General features: G+C 43.3%; 1 protein-coding gene across 1 annotated transcript; it reads left to right on the top strand.

Moving 5' to 3' along the window:
- Window positions 1-336: 336 nt before the first annotated feature.
- On the top strand, window positions 337-17,680 carry IRS4 (insulin receptor substrate 4). Its single transcript, XM_027054905.2, has 2 exons — window positions 337-4,390; window positions 15,718-17,680. The coding sequence occupies exons 1-2, from the start codon at window positions 640-642 to the stop codon at window positions 15,720-15,722; spliced, it is 3,756 nt and encodes a 1,251-aa protein (XP_026910706.1). The 5' UTR covers window positions 337-639; the 3' UTR covers window positions 15,723-17,680.
- The last annotated feature ends 3,605 nt before the right edge of the window (window positions 17,681-21,285 follow it).

Here is a 21,285-nt window from a genome sequence, read left to right as displayed (position 1 = left end):
CACTCCCATTGGCTCCTATCCCGTCCAATGAGAACCTTGCAACAGTTTCACCTGGCTCCCGCTTCCCAAATAAACAAACAAACCGTCCCGCCGCCTGGCCAGCTCTCCTCCGCTGAGCGGCCCGGGACGGCTGTGCTCCGCCTCCTCCACACCCCTCGCCCCCTCCAGCCAATCGAGCCCGGGCTGTGGCGCCCCCGCCCGGCCCCGGCCGCGGGCCGCTCTCTCCTCCGCCCCTCCCGCCTTCTCCCGCCCCCTCGTGCCTTCGTGGACTCCTGGTTAGGACCAGCGTGGCCAGCGAGCCCCGCCTCCTCCCGTCGGTCCTCCCGAGGCCCACAGGCCTGGAGATTCACCGAGTATCTAGGCCGGGGAGGAGGTGGCCCCGCCTCTCGGTCCCGGCGCCCCCCTCCCCTGTACACCTTTGCTGGCGCAGCTCGTGCCCCTCCGCTGCGCCGGTAGCTGGAGCCGCAGCGGCCGCCGCGTGAGGCGGTGGTCACGTGTTGTTTGCCCGCCGCCGCGCGCTTTCAGTGGACTGGGCGGGGGCGGGGCCGAAGCGGGAGGGGGCTGAGGCGGGCGGTCGGGCTAGACGGCCTCTTCCCCCAACCCTCCCCCGCGCTCACCTTAAAACCATCGTTCATCACCATGGCGAGTTGCTCCTTCGCTCGCGACCAGGCGACAAGGAGGCTGAGAGCTGCAGCAGCGGCAACAGCGGCAGCGCTAGCTGCGGTGGCGACCACCCCGCTTCTTTCCTCGGGCACCCCGACCGCACTCATTGGGACCGGGTCGTCTTGTCCGGGAGCCATGTGGCTCTCCACGGCCACTGGCTCCCGGTCAGACTCCGAGTCAGATGAGGAGGACCTCCCCGTCGGGGACGAAGTCTGCAAACGCGGCTACCTGCGGAAGCAGAAGCATGGGCACAGGCGCTACTTCGTGCTCAAACTCGAGACCGCGGACGCCCCAGCTCGGCTGGAATACTACGAAAATGCCAGGAAGTTCCGGCACAGTGTCCGCGCCGCGGCGGCTGCAGCGGCGGCGGCCGCCTCCGGCGCCACGGTCCCCGCGCTCATCCCACCGCGGCGCGTGATCACCCTGTACCAGTGCTTCTCGGTGAGCCAGCGGGCCGACGCAAGGTACCGACACCTCATCGCCCTCTTTACCCAGGACGAGTACTTCGCGATGGTGGCCGAGAACGAGTCGGAGCAAGAGAGCTGGTACTTGCTGCTCAGCCGCCTCATCCTCGAGAGCAAGCGCCGCCGCTGCGGCACGCCCGGCGCGCAGCCGGATGGAGAGCCGGCCGCGCTGGCGGCTGCAGCGGCGGCGGAGCCACCCTTCTACAAAGATGTGTGGCAGGTAATAGTCAAACCCAGGGGGCTGGGGCACAGAAAAGAGCTGAGCGGCGTGTTCCGGCTCTGTCTTACCGACGAGGAGGTTGTCTTTGTGAGGTTGAACACCGAAGTGGCCAGCGTGGTCGTCCAGCTCCTGAGCATCCGTCGCTGCGGGCACTCAGAGCAGTATTTCTTCTTGGAAGTCGGTAGGTCCACCGTCATCGGTCCGGGGGAACTCTGGATGCAGGTCGATGACTGCGTGGTGGCCCAAAACATGCACGAGCTGTTTCTGGAGAAGATGAGAGCCCTGTGTGCAGACGAATACAGAGCCCGCTGCCGCAGCTACAGCATCAGCATCGGCGCCCACCTGTTAACCCTGCTGTCCGCTAGGAGGCACCTGGACACGCTCCCGCTGGAACCCAGCGGCTGGCTGAGAAGGTCCCGCTTTGAGCAGTTTTGCCACCTCAGGGCCATTGGTGACGGGGAAGACGAGATGCTCCTCACCAGGCGCTACATAACACCCAGCGAGCCCGTGCCCTCCTCCAGGCGAGGAAGACTGCACCTGCCCAGAGCGCGCAGGTCCAGGAGAGCGATTTCAGTGCCAGCCAGCTTTTTTCGCCCAACACCCAGTCCGGTGCGTGTCCCGCATCCTGTAGAAGCCCCCAACCACAGAGCTTGCCTGTCCTCTGAAGCATCTCGCCCTGGCAAGTCTGGGGAAGAAGACAGTCCTCAGGGCAAAGAGGATCAGGAAGGAACCGAAGGTGACTACATGCCCATGAACAACTGGGGCTCAGGAAATGGCCAGGGTTCTGGAGGTGGCCAGGGCTCAAGTGGCCAAGGCTCCAGTAGCCAGAGTTCAGGAGGAAGCCAGTGCTCGGGTGGAGGGCAGGGATCCGGACGTGGCCAGGGCTCAAGTGGTGGCCAGGGCTCAAGCGGTGGCCAGGGCTCAGGGGGCCAGGGGGCAGGAGGAAACCAGCGTTCAGGAGATGGCCAGGGCACTGCGGGTGGGCACGGTTCAGGCAGTGGCCAGGGAGCCAGTGGTGGACATGGTTCGGGCAGTGGGCAGGGATCTGGAGATGGTCATGGCTCAGGTGGTGGCAAGAACTCTGGAGGGGGCAAAGGCCCAGGAGGTGGGAAGACCCCCGAAGGCAGTGGTGAACGTGGAAAATCTCTGAAGAAAAGATCCTACTTTGGCAAATTAACTCAAAGCAAGCAGCAGCAAATGCCACCACCTCCACCTCCTCCACCTCCACCCCCTCCACCTGGAGCAACTGGTGGTAAAGGGAAGTCTGGGGGAAGGTTCCGACTCTACTTTTGTGCCGACAGAGGAGCCACAAAAGAACGCAAAGAAGCCAAAGAAGTCAAAGAGGCAGAGACCCCAGAAGGTGCAGCTCGGGGGCCCCACAGAGCCAGAGCTTTTGATGAAGACGAAGATGACCCATATGTGCCCATGAGGCCAGGGGTGGCCGCCCCTCTGGCAAGCTCCAGCGATTATATGCCGATGGCTCCTCAAAACTTCTCTGCTTCAAAACGCCACTCTCGATCACCTTTTGAAGATTCAAGAGGGTACATGATGATGTTTCCCAGAGTAAGCCCACCACCTGCCCCAAGTCCTCCAAAAGAGCCTGATCCTGATAAGGATGATGAGGCAAAGGACAATGACAGTGACAGTGACTATATGTTTATGGCTCCCGGAGCGGGTGCAATTCCAAAAAACCCCCCAAACCCTCAGGGTGGTTCTTCCTCTAAAAGTTGGAGCTCTTACTTTTCTCTGCCAAATCCCTTTCAGGGCTCCCCATTGGGACAGAGTGACCACAGTGAGTATGTACCAATGTTACCTGGAAAATTCCCGGGGAAGGGCCTAGACAAAGAATCCTCATCTAACAGGGGCCCCAAAGACGCGGTTTCAAAGCCTTCAGTTGAGGGGTCATTCTCAAAGCCTGGAGATAACAGCCCCTCCAAGAACAAGGCTAAGAGACCTAACCGCCTTTCTTTTATTACAAAAGGAAATAAAATCAAGCCCAAATCACAAAAACCCACACGTGAGCAGAGAGAAGCTGACAGCTCTGGTGACTACGTCAACATTGACTTCACTAAGAGAGATGCTAATATGCCAGCCCCCTTTATTCAAGGACTGCCAGGTTCGTGGAGTATCATTGCTGGCCCCAGACCATCAGCCTTTTCTAATTATGTGAATGTTGAGTTCAGAGTGCCATTTCCAAACCCAGCACACAGCCTCTCGAATCTATTAAGAGCTTTTCCAGGTGCCAACCCCCTCTTTCTGGAAGGTGCTAGGTGGCCATTTGTGCCTCTTCCTCCCAGTGCTACAGGTGGTAATGCTAATGAGGAAGAGGGTGACTACATTGAAGTGATTTTCAATCCAGCAATGACACCAGCCGTGCCTTTTGCTGACAGTGCCATTCGCTATGATGCTGAAACAGGTCCAATCTATGTGGTCGACCCATTTTCTGAGTGCTGTATGGACATTTCTCTTTCCCCCAGCCGCTGCTCTGAACCACCACCTGTGGCTAGGCTGCTGCAGGAAGACGGGCTGGAGCGCAGACGCCCGCAGAGCCATTCGCAAAGTTTCTTTGCCTCGGCTAGAGCCGCTGTCTCGGCTTTCCCCACCGACAGCCTTGAGAGAGACCTCTCCGCCTCCTTAGCCTCCGTAGCTGCGCCAGCCTTAGCCGTGGGCCGGGCTTTGGCCGCCGCCTCCGCCCTCGCCGCGGCCCCGGGCATCGGTGCGGCCGCCAGAGGCTTGGAGGCCGCCGCTGGACTTGACTCCGCCTCCGTCCGCCGGTTCCAACCTGTTGCTAGCGCTGCTGCCGCCGAAGCGGTAAGGGGGGCCCCAGACGTTGCCCGTGGCTGGAACCCGAGGGCCCCAAACCCAGATGCAGACCTGGCCCGAGATGAGAACGGGGCTGCAGCGGCCGCCCCCCCACCGCCACCACCCCGCCGCCGGGTGCCGATTCCCCGGGAGCGAGAGGATTCCGACGACGACGACGACACATACGTGAGAATGGACTTTGCCAGACCGGACAACAAGAAGTTCGACTCTCCCCACAGAGGTTGGTAACTTTAGAATTCATTTCCCCACGTTAATGGTTATTGCCTAATGAATCGATGTCTACGGTGTTAGGAAAAAGGGAGTTAATATTTCATTAACTGGTGCCTACTTAGCAGGAGAAGTAGAATGCAGTTTTCAGTATTCGTGCAGTGCCTTGTGATCTTTGGAAAAACTTTTAAGTTTTGATCCAATCATACATTTCTTTATTTGGAAAAGAATCAATTGTCATTTAAACATGGGTTCCATCCTTTTAGGAGTAATTAAAAGCTTAAGGATATATATAGCATGAGGATGCTTTCAAAATCCTTCCCTAGCAATGATTTTTTGCAAACAGGATACCATAAATTGGATCCCATCAACTCATTTTCAAATCAACAAGTAAAAGCTACTTTTCTACAAATGCCCGTATTTGATTACAAGTTTAATAAGAGCACAGAATATTCAGCAGTGATAATCGACTGTGACATTTGGGGGAAGGAGACCGTTTCCTTTGAAAGTCACTTAAAATCAGTCATTGTTACTTTTTAAAAGCGGTCATTGTTACTAAGCTAGTTTGCTGTGATTTACCAACAAAGTTAAATCTCCATTGTTAGCATAAATGGAGGGAACAAAACAGAAGTAATCTGAAACAAGTGATTAAAAGAAGACAGTATTTGGCTCTGGAATGTGTTTTTGTGTTGATTTGTTTTGTTTTTACACAGGATACATTGCCAACAACCTTGAGTGTTCCTTTCTTGTCACTCGTAGTGACAGGCAAGCCACCTTCGCTGTGCCTCATTTTCTTCACATAACTCCCCCAAAAGAGGGATTTGTGACAACTTGATAATGGGTATGAATATTGTTTGAAAGGTTTAAAAAGCACGGAAAACATCTAATTGGTATGTCTTCTGGGAAATCCAGTAAAGCAACATAATAAGGCTGGAGGAAGACCTGACCCCAGGGGCAGCCTACCCTGAACAGTGGAAGTTTCTTAAAGGGTTACTTTTCCAAGGAAGAAATAAGGAAGAGTAGGAGCTGTCACGTTTGAGAAGCAGACCTTGAGTAATCTCATGTGTACATTATGCAATGTTGTTATCAGCGTGTTTAGACACACGCTCAAGAAATGTTTTCGGAAGATGATGTCTCCATAGCCTGTGCCTTTCCTCTTCAGTAGAATGTGCTTCTTTTCCAGTGAAGGGAAGAGATGCACCCCAGCAGTTTCCATTCCAGTAGCTAGTTTAGTGAAGATTTTTGCTTTGCTTGCTTTGTGGAATTCTTTTGTGATTGGATCTCTGCCCACTGTGCTTGATCAGGCAGAACAAGTTGGGGACTGATCACAACAGTCACCTAACAAGCTCCCTGTTTAGTGCAGGTGTAACCCCTCCCCTTTCTTCCCCTGCTTTGGAAAACTTGCCGTTCGAAAACTCACATTTGTGGCATGGACATATTAAACAGCAATCATTAAAACGACAAAAGGATGCTTTGGCTTGCCAAAGGATTCAGTTCAGATCTCCTTTAAATTGTGACCCCCGCCTCCCAACACACACACACACACACACACGCGCGCGCGCGCGCGGTACCTGCTACTACCAGACCCATGCATTTAAAATAGAGAATTCTATTTCCAAGAATTTAATCCATAACCAGCTTTTCAGGAACAGGTCTATTTTATTCATCTGGTCTATTTTATTACATCTGGAAATTGGTCTCAAGCTATGGCTTGAACCTCGCTGCTGAAGTTACTGTTTGTGGTGTTAATGTAGATGTGCCTAGCTGCCTGTTTCCCTGTGGTTCTTTGGCTGGACAACTTTTCATAGAGGTTTGTCTATACTTTTCAATACTCTTTGTTTAAGCAAAGGTTACAGTTAGTGAAAACTTGTTCCTGAAATAAACCCTGACTTCCCAAGGATTATCTAGATCCAATTGTCATCATTTTAAGTTAAGTTATTGATTTATAAATAGCTTCAAATGACTTTATAGCTGTTTTGGAGATTTGCTGTTCTCTAAATGTATTGTCCATTGAAGAAATTCCTGACTTTATTGAGTGACTACAGAGAGGAGGCTGCATCTTGCAGGGAGGAGGGTGCTTAGGTTAAAAAAAGAGAATGAATGTGGAAGCATTGGGGACTTTAAAGCAGTTTACAAATATAGTTTTATTTTCTGATTGGATTAACACTGAAGTGAAGTTTCAGCTGTTTAAACTGATGATTTAGTTTCTTGCAAAAGTAAATTGGTCCTGAGAGTGATTCGGCACATAAGTTGCTGGGATATATATATATATATATATATATATATATATATATATATATATATTAAAGGAAAGACATATAGAGAGAAAGTATTGCAGGAAACAACTTTTGTTACCATTTTAATGTAAATTGATATGGTAGAATGTTGTCTGTGAAGTGGTAAGAACAGTGTGGATAATTCTGATAGGTTTTTTTTTTTTTTACTATAAAGCTATAGACTAATTTTCACCCATTTTTTCTCTCTCTCCACCGTCGTATCTACATTAAATATATGTGTGTATATGTATCATATATATGCATCATGTTAGAAGAGAAAAAATCTTCTTTCACAAAGGAACAAAGTCATAGTCTTTATTGGGAGTTATGTATCTCGAAGGGTAATTTTAATTTATGGCAAGTGCTTAGAGCAGTGCCTGGCACATAGGAAGTGTTGTACATGAATTATTATATAACTAATATCATTGTTGTCATTGCTGTTACACTGTTATTATTACCTTTAGAGGCACAAAGCTAAATTAAAGTTGTCTGTCCTCAAATCCCAATTTTCAGTTAGTCTTTACTTTCATTTAAAATGGTTTACATGGTTGTTCAGGGCTGGGATCCTTACAGTTTGGGTCTGTTTATAACAAAATGAAGTGAGACTATAAAGCTGTGCGACACCTTTGTTCATGTAACACAAAATTAATATATAATCTCATTTACCCATAGTTACATTGCATATAAGTAGGTGTGTTAAAGCCATCCATTCAAGACAATTAGAAACACGCAGAAAAATAACCTGGGTTTGACTTTTTTTTATAAATTAAATAATTTTTAAAGGGCAGAGAGTCTTCACATTTTAAACACATGGGCTATCAGCATTAGCATTTGGGAGGAGAATGTAGTTTCTTATTTGGTTTAGTCTGACTCTTGACTCATACATGCATTTTTGCCTCTTCTCCTGTATCTGAGGTAGAATTCATAGTTTGAAATGACTTAAGGTGAAAAACTCAGATTTTTCCATTCCAGAGATAGGAGGAATAAGGACAGCACTAGAAGGGGCAATAGAATTGATCAGCCAAATTAGTAATGTTATGATACCACTTGTTACTAGAAAGCAAAAAGAAAGAAAAAATCCATACTAACTACCTTTTGAAATGTTATACACTGTTATTAGCATGAAGGAAGGGTAAGCTTCTTTTCAGTGTACTACTGCCAAATCCTCTTGCTCTAAATTATGGGTGCTGAAAGCAAATTCCTTTTGTTGTATTGGAGTTATTTATTATAAATTACTAGAATAAAATCTTCAGGATAGCGGAGATTTTCAGTCACCATTGGAAGGTCACTTATTTTAGACAACATCTACCCCTACCCCCTGAAAAAAAAATTGGACAGTCGTTTGGAGTATAGGTGTTTGACCTATAACAGTTAAAGAGGACCTCATTCAATTAAAGTTCACTAAAGTTGTTGGCAGTCATTACGCATTTACATTCATTCTAACAGTGATGCTCCCAGGGTAAAAATTTCGGCCACTAGCAAAACATCTTTAAACAAGGACTAGGACTTTAATTGAGCACAACAGAATATCACACGTGCCTAAAAACGCAAACAAGACCTCTTGCTTCCCTTTCCTCTCCCAGATCACCAAACATGAACCAAGATACTTCAGAGTCATTGGCAGGCAGCTGTTTGGGGAACAAACTCGGGCTTCCTTAGAATGACACAAAAATCTTCACATTGGATTAGATAAGAGTGACCAGTATAAAGGAGAAATAAATACTGCATGTGAGTTAAAAAGGGCTGTTGTTAAATTGTCAACTTGCTGGCTGAGGGAATGTTTAACAGTTGCATATGGCCTTATAATTTGCAAAACTCATTCACATTCATTATTTTACTGGGGGACAGTAGGTACTGGAACTGAAGCTGCTGTTAAGAATTTTCCCATGGTCAAAGAGGTAAGTGACAGAGCTGAAAACTAAACCCATGCATCTGATTTCAAGTCCCTTTCATCATATGTCCAATCTGTTCTTTTCCTATTGATGAAAGATCATTATATAGATACACTAGACTGGTTATAAAATAAATAAGACATCGGAGAAACTGTATTTCTGGATTCATAATGTAACATACAACCTTGTGAACATGTTTTCCTTCCTTGGACCAATTTGAAAGATTAAATATCAAGAAAAATGAGAAAAAAAACATCATTATATAGGCAAGGATTGAAAAAAATACAAGTTTTCTTGAATTTGATAGTAGGAATTTTGGGGGAAGTAATTCATTTAGAGTGTTACAGCTGTGAACCATCTGCCAGAGCTTGGGTAATTTTCATTACGTTGAACCGTTTGTCATGGCTTTTAGAATAAAAGACTTTGACCTGTACTGGAATTGCATCTTTAAATCTGGTTTGGGGAGGCGTTTGCTAATCTTTGCCTCCTCCACACAAATGGTGTATCTAGTTGGATGCCACGGACACACTGAAAGGAATGGAAGCGAGATGAGAGTGCATTCAGTAAACTTCCATTAATGGTCATTTCCTTACCAGAGGTTAGACATCTTTGGTTTTCCCAATAATCCATCGGCATTTGCAAGTTAAAGCAAAAAGCCCTTTTAATTTCATTTTTCCGTATGTATCAAATCTGATATTCGAATCTCAACTGTCACAGTGGGCAAATAGGAAAAAGCGAGACAGGTGGAAGAAAAGGGGTGGTAGATATAGATGCTCTTCATTTGTTTAAAAAGCAAACTTGCTTTTGGCAGTCAGGCAAGTAGATTTTAGAAGTCTTGAAAATCAAATCCTCTCCTTGGGACATAAATATCCTTGTTTAAAATTAAATTCATTTTCTTTAGCACCTTTTTTTTTAAATGCTTTAAGACTATATAAAAATAGCCCAGACATTTTATTGGCAGTATTGGAAAATAGCTTTTGTAAAATGCTTAATTAAAGCCTGCAGTATGTTTTGTCTAAGAGGTGTGGCCAGGCTCTTAAATGGTTAGGATCATTCACTGGAAAATATCACTTAGTCCTGACTGAGGACTGAGAGATAAAAAAGGGTACCTTTTTATAACAATAAAATGAATACATGACAACACATTCCATTTTCACCACACCTGCCAGCTTGCTAATTTAAAAGCTGTTGATAAAATTGCCAAGATAATGTGCTTGGCTCTCTGAACTTAAGATGTGTCCTCTAGCCATTCTGCCTTGGTTACTGGTTGTGCAGCTATAGGTCTTACATATCCATCTTCTTTTGGGAAGGTATGCTGAACACTTGAGAAACAGGAATTTTTCAAGATTTTTTCAAATGTAGATGTATATTCTATTATAGATTTGCGTTCTTTTAGAAGGTACTTTGTAATTTCTGCTTGAGGGCTTAATTCCTTGTGGAATTAATGGAAAACATGTACTTATATGTTTTTTAGTGAAATGAAAAAGTTACTATTTTTCCCCCTCGCTTCCTGACACCCCTTTCACATGGGTTAGGGGTGCATTGGTTGTGTTATGAGAGTCTTAGCTTCATGTGCCTTTTGCCAAATTTGTGTCCCTAAGTTTAGGAAACCATGTCCTTTCCTGGTATCTCTCTGGCTGAAAAGATGAGGAGCACTCTGGGAGTCCTTCGGGAGCTCCGGGAAGACTCATTCCCCCAGGTGTTGCTTGTTCCTGTTTCACAGTAGTTTGGGCTTAGCTTGCAGGAAGGGCCTTTCTCGAAGGGCTCCTTGCTCTGCAGGCCCAAGACTGCACTGCCCGCTGTCCTATCACTTGTTGCCACAGAGGTGGCTTTGCCAGTGTTTAAAGCTATTTTCATGGTTGGATTGGCCACAGTACATCTGATGCTAGCCAGACCTTCTTGGTTTACTGAATATCCGATTCCCCATAAACTGTAGTCATTTTAGCTAGTTTTCACAATTTATATAATTTGCCTTTCTACAGTTACTTATTTTCTACTTGTAGACTTGAACCTTAGAGTATCAATGAAGTCTATCTCTACATTCATCTCAGAAGTTATTCCCAGTGCGCCTGGGTGGCTCAGGCAGTTGAGCATCCAGCTTCGGCTCAGGTCATGATCTCGCAGTTCACGAGTTCAAGCCCCGTGTTGGGCTCTGTGCTGACAGCTCAGAGCCTGGAGTCTGCTTTGGATTCTCTGTTTCCCTCTCTCTCTGCCCCTATCCTGCTAGCACTCTGTCTCTCTCTCTGTCTCTCAAAAATAAATAAACATTAAAAAAATGAAAAAAAAGAAAGTTATTCCCATGTGCACCAGTGGTATCCTTGAAAGTCTGACCAATAAATGTGACTTTTCACTCCTGCTTTTTCATAAGTTGTACCTACAGCTTCAGAGGCATATCAACACAGTCCTCACCCCCAGAGCCCACCCACACCCACCCCATGAAGGACACCCTATTGTTGCTGAAGCTCTTACCATAGTTTCCTTTCTACTGCCACGCCATTCCCAGTTATTCCAGCCACTTGAGTTTAGAGGGGACACTCTTCCCATTGCCATGGTTAAAAGAGCTACATCCCTGGAGTCTTAAATCAGAGACTCAAGTACATCTTCCGATAGAAATGAGGTTGTAATTTTAAGTGATGGTTGGGTAGAGTCAAAGCAGTTCCTCTATTAGGTTAAGAACTGCATAGGTTAATATAGGCTCATGTAGATGGACCTCCGAACCTACCCACCATTTATTTACAACATTGCTTCTCTGAGGATAATTTATTCGGAGTTTCAACTAGACAATGAGCCTTGGAATATGTCTCTTTTGTAAATCAGAGACTGCCTATATTAGAATTCTAGTAACTTGGATTCTTTAAGTCTGCAGTAACTAGGCAGCTGAGCGAAGTGGCCCAAGTGTGTGTTGGGAAGTAGGGAGAAGCTGACCTGGGGTAAGAATCCTGTAGCTGATCCCCAAATATTTTGTATCCAGATAATCAAGGCTGGAATGAACATAAATAAGTCGTCTGGGGCCCGCTGGCGAAGGGCAGGTGTGCAACAATTGAGCTGACCTTTGAGGAGATGGAGGTTTACAAGTGTCATCAATTTCCCTTAGGGATTCTTTCAACACTTCTGTACCCAAACCATTGCCACCATGGGGAGAAGCGTTTGCTCTTCTGATCTAGGAAGGAGACAATAGTGGGGTACGATTGGTGTTGTAAAGACTAGCAGTAATTATAGCTAGTTTTCACCCTTGAGGGACAGCACTTAGATTTTTACCAGTTCCTAGAGAATCACCGTCCTGTTATGTTCACAGGGTACAGCGAGGTGTGATGATCTGTTCTTATTGAAAAAAAAAAAAGAGCTATATATAAGCCAGAGGCACCACTAAACTAAATAATATAATTGTGTTACTGTGCATTCATCGTTGTGGTATATGCTTCTATTTCTCTTCGTTTCCTTGCATCTGTTTGGCTTCAACACTTTCCTTGGTTGCTCCAGTCTGATCACCAGTTGATTGCAGGGGTAGTGTACTGACTAATAAGTGGAATGAGGAATTTTCAGAAGAACTTTAAAAACTTTTTTTTTTAGTTATAGGAAAATTGGAGTTGAAAGATAACTAAGGCATTGAGATTGAGACGAATGGAAAGAGAAAGAGAATAACTGGATATCTTGTTATAGCTTTGGCTTTCTCTGGGCAAGGGAACTATTGCTGTTTTGGACTTCAAACTGCAATAGAGGCATGTTTATGATTGGTATAAAGAGGTCTGGAACGCCCTGGAGGAACTGCTTTCTTGGCTCGCCCTACAAATTTCCAGGGATATTGAAGTCATGTGTGCTTTATTAGTATATTAAAGATTAATGTTCAGGTTTATAGCATTATACAAATTGAAATAGAAAAGTTTACTTCATTTGTTTTGAGAAGAAAACAATACTTGCCAGGTTTTTTTTGGGGGGGGCGGGAGGAGTAGGAAAATGTTTTGATCCATCAGAGTCCAATGAGTTTTTTAGAGAAAAAAGAACTTGAAGAGTATACCTCCCACTTAAAGGGGTGGAACTAACTCATCACTCAAAAGATCTTTGATTAATTAGAAAGTAAGAATATCCAATAAGGCAATCATTTATAACCTGTCAGTATCGAGTGGCAATAACATGTCAAAAACTTGCCACATTTTAAAAAATCACCATTTACGCTTCTGGTGGTGGAATGACATCAAAATGAACAAGGGACAAAAAATAAATAAACAAGACACAGAACTAAGATGTGATTATCAGCCCTTTGATACTCATTGCACAGAGCAGAGTGCAGAGCAGAGCGTTGTTGTGGAGTTTAAATCCTGAATTGCTTTCCTTTGCCACCTAGCAAGCTTCTGAGTTACTTCCTTCTCCTGTCCTTTGGAATGTGCTCAGGGAATGTAAACTCATTTTAATATTGGCCTGAGTAAAACAGGATTATAAAGGTAAATATGTAGTTCGAATTCTCACAATGCATTTCAAAAGGAAATTAAATTATTTTTGGATTATCTTGTTTGGGATGGCAGTATTCATTTCTCCTAGCATTGAGTTGACAAATATATTTTATAATGTAAACTTGGAATCCCACCATTATATTCTAGGGTTTAGTAGGTTATCAAGCATTCACTTCATGCAGGTATAATTGTTACAGGGAAGCAATTGAAATATGAATCCAAGGGGCACCTGGATGGCTCATTTAAGCATCCGACTTCGGCTCAGGTCATGATCTCACAGCTTATGAATTCAAGTCCTGCATCAGGCTTGTGCTGACAGCTCAGAGCCTGGAGTCAGCTTTGGATTCTGTGTCTCCCTGTCTCTCTTCCCATCCCCTGCTCGCACTCTGTCTCTCTCTCAAAAATAAATAAACACTTAAAAAAAGAAACAAGAATCCAATTTTTAGTAGAGTCTCATTTAAACACAAGTGAAGAAGAAAGTAAAGCAACTCAAATAGTAACAAATGCTCCTAATTTCAGATGTAGTATAATGTTGAGGCAGTAGTCATATGAGGCTTAATTTGTATGTTTTTAGAAAAGATGTGGAATGTCATGTATTACTTAGGTTAGTAAGAAATCATTTTTAAAGTACATGCAGTGTGCTATATATGAACATGTTTGGTTTTCATATTAAAACAAAGCAGCAATCCTTAGTTTCTTCTCTGTATTTAAGAGTCTCTCATGGTTTGCCTCCCTCTCGGTTTTTATCTTATTTTTCCTTCCCTTCCCATATGTTCATCTATTTTGTTTCTTAAATTTCACATATGAGTGAAATCACATGATAGTTGTCTTTTCTCTGACTGACTTATTTCCTTAGCATAATATAGGAGGTGGGGGGGATGGGCTACATGGGGGAGGGGCATTAAGGAGGGCACTTGTCAGGATGAGCACTGGATATATATGTAAGTGATTAATCACTAAATTCTTCTCCTGAAACCAATACTACACTATATGTTAATTAACTTGAATTTAAAAAAAAAAGAACAAAGCAACGTAAATTAGGTGAGATGCCTTTCTAACCTTACATTTCTGTTAAAAATATCTAGCTGATGGTTGGTGCAAAATTCAATGATGCTCATTTTGCAGCAGATAATTGAGCTGCTCGTATGCACTCGCACGGATAACTCTCACAGACACCTTCCATCCTTGGTGTAAACCTGATAGATCCATAGAACTTAAAATTTCCTAAGCCCACCACTGACAGGAAAACTTAATGTCTTTACTAACTAGGGGTGTTTTTTTTAAAAAAATAAACCTTTTAATGTGGAGGAACAGCCCTATATAATGAGTTAGGACTAATAGCCACAAATGGGTGGACGTGGGGGATGGAGACCTTTGATGCTTCGTCCACCTGCAAGTTGGTTACATTTTTAAAACCTCTTCGGAAAGAACAAGTAGTTATAATGTGTACTGACTGCTGGTTTAATACAAGATGTTATACTTTGAGGGGAGCCTGGGTGGCTCAGTCTGTTGAATGTCTGACTTTGGCTCAGGTCATGATCTCGTAGTCTGTGAGTTCGAGCCCCACGTCGGGCTCTGTGCTGACAGCTCAGAGCCTGGAGCCTACTTCAGATTCTGTGTCTCCTTCCCTCTGCCCCTTCCCCACTCATGTTCTGTCTCTCTCTGTCTCTGAGAAATGAATAAATGTTAAAAAAAATTTTTTTAATTAAATTAAAAAAAAAGATGTTATACTTTGAAACCTCCTTTGAGGGATGCTTACCATGGATTCCTTTAGATTGGTTATAATGAAACAGAATGTGTGGTACTTTGCTATGATCTGATCTTAAAGGAACACTAGCATGCCATAATCAATTTCCTAACCATTTATCCCCATCCATATCCCTCCAGTCCAGTGTGTTCTTCAATGTACCAGACCTCATTCCTCTTGTCCCACTCCTGGTCACGCGCCCTCTCAAGAAGCAAAAGTCCAAGACAGTAATACCAGAGCTTCTTTTTATTAGACAGATGAGGATTGTAGCCAAATCTCCTTTACAGGTATCACTTTGCTCTTTTAGGAAAAATGTCAGTGACCAAGTCTGGAGACTGTCACGAAGGCTGTACTTAAATCCTTTTTTTTTTTTTCAGTGTTTTTTTTTTTTTAAGTTCATTTATTTATTTTGAGAGAGACAGAACGCAAGCAGGGGAGGGGTAGAGAGAGGGGAACAAAGCAGGCTCTGAGCTGACAGCACAGAGCCCAATGCCAGGCTACAACTCATGAACCGTGAGATCATGACCTGAGTCGAAGTCAGATGCTTAACCGACTGAGCCACCCAGGCGCCCCTGTGCTTAAATCCATTGACTTGTGCCACGCGTCATCTGTTGAGGGCATAATCAAGCATGTAGGAGAAGAAAAAATTTCTCTTTGCCCAATGCCTGGCTCACTTGACAGCCCCACTGGGAGGAGGTAGAACAGTGTGCGCAATACAAAGTTGCCTTCCACCAGAAATGTCAGAGGGACAGCCTGGGGGCAAAAGGAAGAACTGCCCTTGCATTTTTGCCAGGCTTGCACTAGTGTTGGTCACAGGCGGCGATAGTTTGCCATGCCTATGCCAAAGCAGTCTCCTCAGCGTGGCTCACAAAAACTACTAGTTCGATTTTGGTTCACTTTAGAACAGGGTGGGGGTGAAAGCACTTCACGTTTTAATTTTGAAAGTAACTTTTTGTTTTGTCGTCTTGTTTTTCTAGAGTGATTACATTGCCACAAAAACACATTCTAGAAGAAAAGTGATGCTTATGGAGTTTCATCTTTGTCTACTCCAGATCTGTCTACTCCAGATCTCCCTAAAAGAAAGAGAATTCAGAGACTTCTGAATAGAAAGCAGCTTGAATTTCTATAAAAGCCGACAAGTGGATACAGGCAGGTGAATGATCCTAATACAGGTCATTCGTACTGCTGCCTTATGGATCAAGTAATTTTGAATTAAGAAATTCACACTGTACTTTGTTTTTGTCTTCTGGTTTTCCTCCCCACCCCTAATCTGTCTCTTTGAAAAGAAACAAATACCATAAAAGCAAGCCTCTCTTGTAACTCTTTCCTTTCCCTCTTTAAAAAAATGTTATTTACAGATGTGTAAATGTGGCCAACACCAATTTTACTGATGTATAATACTTAGATTTAGTTTTGAAGTTGAAAATCCTTCAAACAAGAGCAGAAAAAGAAAAAAAAGTTACGTTAATGAGAAGGTAGGTATGATCTGGAATCTTTTTCTTCTGAGTATTACATACATAAATCATTTCTTGATCAAGGAGTTACACGTTAACTGAACTGATAATCCTGATGAGACATTTCCAATATTTTAAAGGCAGGACCAAAGGACAGATCATTTCAGTTTTTGCTCAGTAACAAAACTGCAACATTCTGTCCACATTCAACGTCAACTAAACTTCTATCTTGAATGAACATTTCCAACATTTTTAAAGGCAGAACTGAGAAACAGATTATTTGTTCATACAGCACTGTGATGTTCTGCTCACAAATCAATTGAGCGTTTCCAAAATTGCTTTAAAAAATTTTTGAAACCTACATCTTTCCCCTCGAAGAAGCAAAGTTTCCCAGAGCCTCCTCACAAAGCCCCTATCTGCCTCTCTAGGCCTCTCGGCCCCCTTCACCAACCCCCTTCCCACTGTTCCTCTCTTTCTGGCTCTCTCCTGGACACACACTCTCCCTCCTATGCCCAGGGCTCCTATAAAGATATCAGTTTCCCATATTTAAGAAATTAGTGTGTATGTATCAATCAGTATTCGAACTAAAACTCAAGCCAAAAGGAACCTCTTACAAAGTCTCGTTTTCCTTTGGATGACGAACCTAGGTAAGATGTATCAAATTTTAAAATATCAGAGCAAGCTTCCTCCTCCTGTTTTTGCTTGCCTCTGATGGAAACTGAATTAAGATTTTAGGAACCTGGACCTTTGAGAACATGACACTAACAGGTGGTGATCACAAAGGATAGGTACAAAGGTCTTGAAGCTTGCTTAGAGCTTTGTTACATGGTGGCACACCAGCCGTGACTTGTGCCATCACTGGCAAACCTCATCATATCACAGATGGGTGTGAGTGTCTGTCTAACTGTGTGAGTGCTAGTGTGTGTGGGCACATGTATACACACACCTTCGTGTACCTGTGTACGTGTGATTGTAGATGTACCTGTTGTGCATAACTCTGTTTAAAAAAAATTGCTTCGCAGTTAATGTGCAACTTTGAAGTAGTGTAATATTCACCTCAAGTTTTTTGCCGCTCGGTTTTGATGTCTTTGAGCGTGTACTTCTATTTTCAAGCAGGCTTCTAGTACATGTTGCTATACTAACTTTGCTGAAGAACCGAGTTGACTTGTGTTTTTTCCTTGCCTACCAACCAGAGGGATGGGGGGGCTCTGTTTTTCCCTTGTGAATGGTGCTGAGGTGAGGATGTGACCGCAGTCCCAACCCCTCCTTCAGTTCCTTCAGACTCTTCTCTTTTCCCCACGTAATCAAATAGTGCAGTGTGGCTTTTGTTCATCCTGGTAACAGTGCACTCTTCAGGCAGCCTTTCTTCACGCCTTCTGTCACCACTTTATTTTCAAGTAAGTTTCCAGTCACAATCGTTCAGAATCGGGGAAAGAAAAGATGCTTTGAGGGGGGAAAGGCTATATTGCTTTATTTGGATATTAGGTTCTGGATTATTTGGATTATTGGATATTTGGATTATTGGATATTGGATTATTTGGATATTAGGTTTTTCAGCAGACAGGGTACAGCACGGATGTTAACACTTTGCTGAATAAATGAACAGGAGACCTCATACACAACAGTACATCCAAATAGTAACAGGTACAAATAGTCACAGTACAGCATAACAAATATGCAATCTTCTTGACACTACTTCTTAGTTTACAGACACAACTAATTTATTCAGTATTGTGCTGGGAGGATCCTTGTAGAATATGCGTACCAACATATCACTTACCTTCCAGCTACCAGTTTATACTGCTGTTAAGAAAAACCAATGATGGAACGATTTGTGTGTGTGTCTGTGTGTGTGTCTGTGTGTGTGTGTCTTCTGTATGTGTGTGTGTGTGTGTGTGTGTGTGTGTGTGTGTGTGTGTGTGGTGTGTGTGACCCCTGAATTTAATTTGGTATCAGACCTACTCATTTGGTCAGTAACAACTAACACATTTGCTATTTCTGCTTCACAGATCTGCTTTCAGTTGCTCTGGCTTTGTCTTCCTCTGTAAATACTCTTATACTCTCCTTTCTTTGTAAACATCTCATTTGCCGTTTTGGGAGACAATCTTGCAACTTTGTATAGTGTTTATATATATATCTGACTTGCCTTTCCGTAGAGCTACTTGCAATAAATGTGTTCATGGAAGTTGGGTGTGCGGAGACTCATTTTTCTTAATAGTGTTTTCTCTACTCTGTTATAAATAGGTTTTTCTGCTCCATGGAAGCGCTGACTACATTTTTTCAGAAAAAGCTGTTGGGATAATTTAGGGTTTGGAGAGAAGTTACTATGCTTAGAAACGTGAGGCTTTTCAGCAGTGTCAGCACACGAACTCTTGATTCTCCAAATGTGGAGAACACCTGAGTTTTCATGTCGGCTGTGATGTGTGAAATATATATTGAATTGACTACTCACTGAGGTTAAGGTAATCATTTACAGTCTTCATTTGTCTCCTTCCTTTGCCACTTACTCTTGCCTTTTAATTGACTCCCTTTTCATTTACAGTTGACCCTTGAACAACACAGGGCTTAGGGGCACCGACCCCTTCACAGTCTAAAACTCACATGTGACTTTGACTTCCCAAAAGTTAAACGATTAATAGCCTACTGTTGACTGAAAGCCTTGCTGATAACATAAACAGTCCACTAGTACGTATTTTGTATGTTATATGTATTGTATACTGTATTCTTGCAATAAAGAAAGCTAGAGAAAAGAAAATATTAAGAAAATAATAAAGAAGAGGGGCGCCTGGGTGGGTCAGTCAGTTAAGCATCCGACTTCGGCTCAGGTCATGATCTCACCGATTGTGAGTTCAAGCCCCACGTGGGGCCTGTGCTGACACCTCAGAGCCTTGAGCCTGCTTCGGATTCTGTCTCTGTCTCTCTCTGCCCCTCTGTCACTCATGCTCTGTGTCTCTCTCAAAAAATAAACATTAAAAAAAATTTTTTTAAATCGTGAAGAAGAGAAAATACATTATGGTACTGTAGTGTATTTACAGTTAAAAAGAATCCATGTATAAGCAGACGTGCACAATTCAAACCTATGTTGTTCAAGGGTCAAATGTACTTATTTTTAACCCCTGGGAAGGCAACTATGAATATATTAAAAAAAAAAACACCAGTGAACAGAAAACATTTTTGCATTGACAGCACATAGAAGGATGGATGGGTTGAATATCAAGAATATATTAGTAAATCATATTGTCAGCCTTATCAGAAACCAAAGATTTAAAGGAACACTAGAAAAATAATTCCCTCCCTGATTGTTTTCTCTACCAAATCACCCTTGTCACACAGAAGGGCAGTGAAAGTAAGACTTTGGGACCAATGCTTGACCAAGGATCAATGGGCAGTGAGGACGGATCTGTGGAGTCAGATGGGGAACAGGGTAGGGAGTCAGTTCTCACATTATGTGCATAATCCACAAGCTATATTGTATATTTGCAGACAGTTGAGTTCATTGTGCAACTTGACGTTACTGATGTACCTGAATTGTGTATAAAGAATATCACAATGGGAAGGTATAATTAGACTGCCTTCATCATTAAAAAACTAATAATCAAGGGGTGTATATATATATATATATATGTTCATTCAACATCACAGATTATATATGAACTCTAGCCCTAGTCCTCACTGTAAGAGAGGCAATCTGTATTTGTCAGAACACAGCCCAAATATAGTTTGTTCATCTTAAAACAGCCCCTCAAAGACATGGGCACATCTGTGCTTACCAAGACTACATGATCTCTGTATACTCATTTGGTGATTCACATCTTAATGAGACTTGAACTCCTGGAACAGTGGACAGAGTCAGTGAGGCTTCTTAAACCATCAGCAGAACTCACTACCTAGAAAGATCTACATTGTGGAGTGCCTGAACAGAACTCTGCTGCTCCACTTCCCTGGTCTCCTACATCTTAACCACATGCTCACTAGAGAATGTGAAATGGTACTGTTTTTTTAAAGCATCAAACCTATTCAGAAGACTTATCAGGTAAAACATGCCTAAGTACACACTAGTTAAGCACGTCCAGTGACTGCTTAGAAAAATATTACTAGGTGCTAATTGAACCCAAAAGGCATCTTGGAAATGCACCTAAATTTTTTTTTTTAATATTTTGAAAACAAAACTGCCCAAAGGCAGAACCTGGAAAATGTGAGCATGGGAATCTGTGTGGGTAAGCCAGAGATCAGAACCCCTAATTTATAAAATGTGCAAAAGAGAAATATGCAAAATTAATGCACAGAATGAAGTTGAACTGTATTCTGTTTTAGAAAAACCAATTCATTTCCTCTCCAAGACATGCATGTTAATGGATGCTGGTTTTCAGACAGCTACCTTAAGTCCCACTTTGCTGCTTAAGTGTACTTCAGAGATAAGAAATGCAACTGAGCTGTACAAAATGAGACAACTTTCCTCCTGTCTCTTGTGCATGATAAATGCTAAAGCAATTAGGAACCACTGTTGCATGTTACATTGGAATTTGTCAGGAACATCAGTGCTGTGCTATATAAATGGAGGAAACTTATTTAGAATGAAGTCCTGAGAACCTAAGAGGAGACTACTGGTCTAACTTAATATTAAACATTTAGGGCCATAGAACTGAACCAGAAGCAATCCCCTCGATTTTTCAATCTCAGAATATCCATCACAGTGTTGTCTATTTCACTGGCAGTGATCTGAATTAGCATTTCAATAACAAAAGGAGCAAAGAAATACTGAAATGGAAAGCAGATTCTTAAATGTCTACAGAGAAAAAAAATGTGAAACTTATAGTTCCTTCTGTAAGTCCAAGAAGCTTTTCAAAATTTTTGTACTTTCTGCCTCATTTTCAGGGAATTGAATACATGTAGGCCTATATTCATGCTCATATTTTTTTGGATAACATTTATTTATTATGATTATTTTTTTCAATATATGAAATGTATTGTCAACTTGGTTTCCATACAACACCCAGTGCTCATCCCAAAAGGTGCCCTCCTCAATACCCATCACCCACCCTCCCCTCCCTCCCACCCCCCATCAACCCTCAGTTTGTTCTTCATGCTCGT

Source organism: Acinonyx jubatus, chromosome X (assembly GCF_027475565.1).
Source record: "Acinonyx jubatus isolate Ajub_Pintada_27869175 chromosome X, VMU_Ajub_asm_v1.0, whole genome shotgun sequence".
In the NCBI taxonomy this organism is placed as follows: domain Eukaryota; kingdom Metazoa; phylum Chordata; class Mammalia; order Carnivora; family Felidae; genus Acinonyx; species Acinonyx jubatus.
Note: the sequence above shows the minus strand (reverse complement) of the source record. Positions and strands in the feature narration are given on the sequence as shown.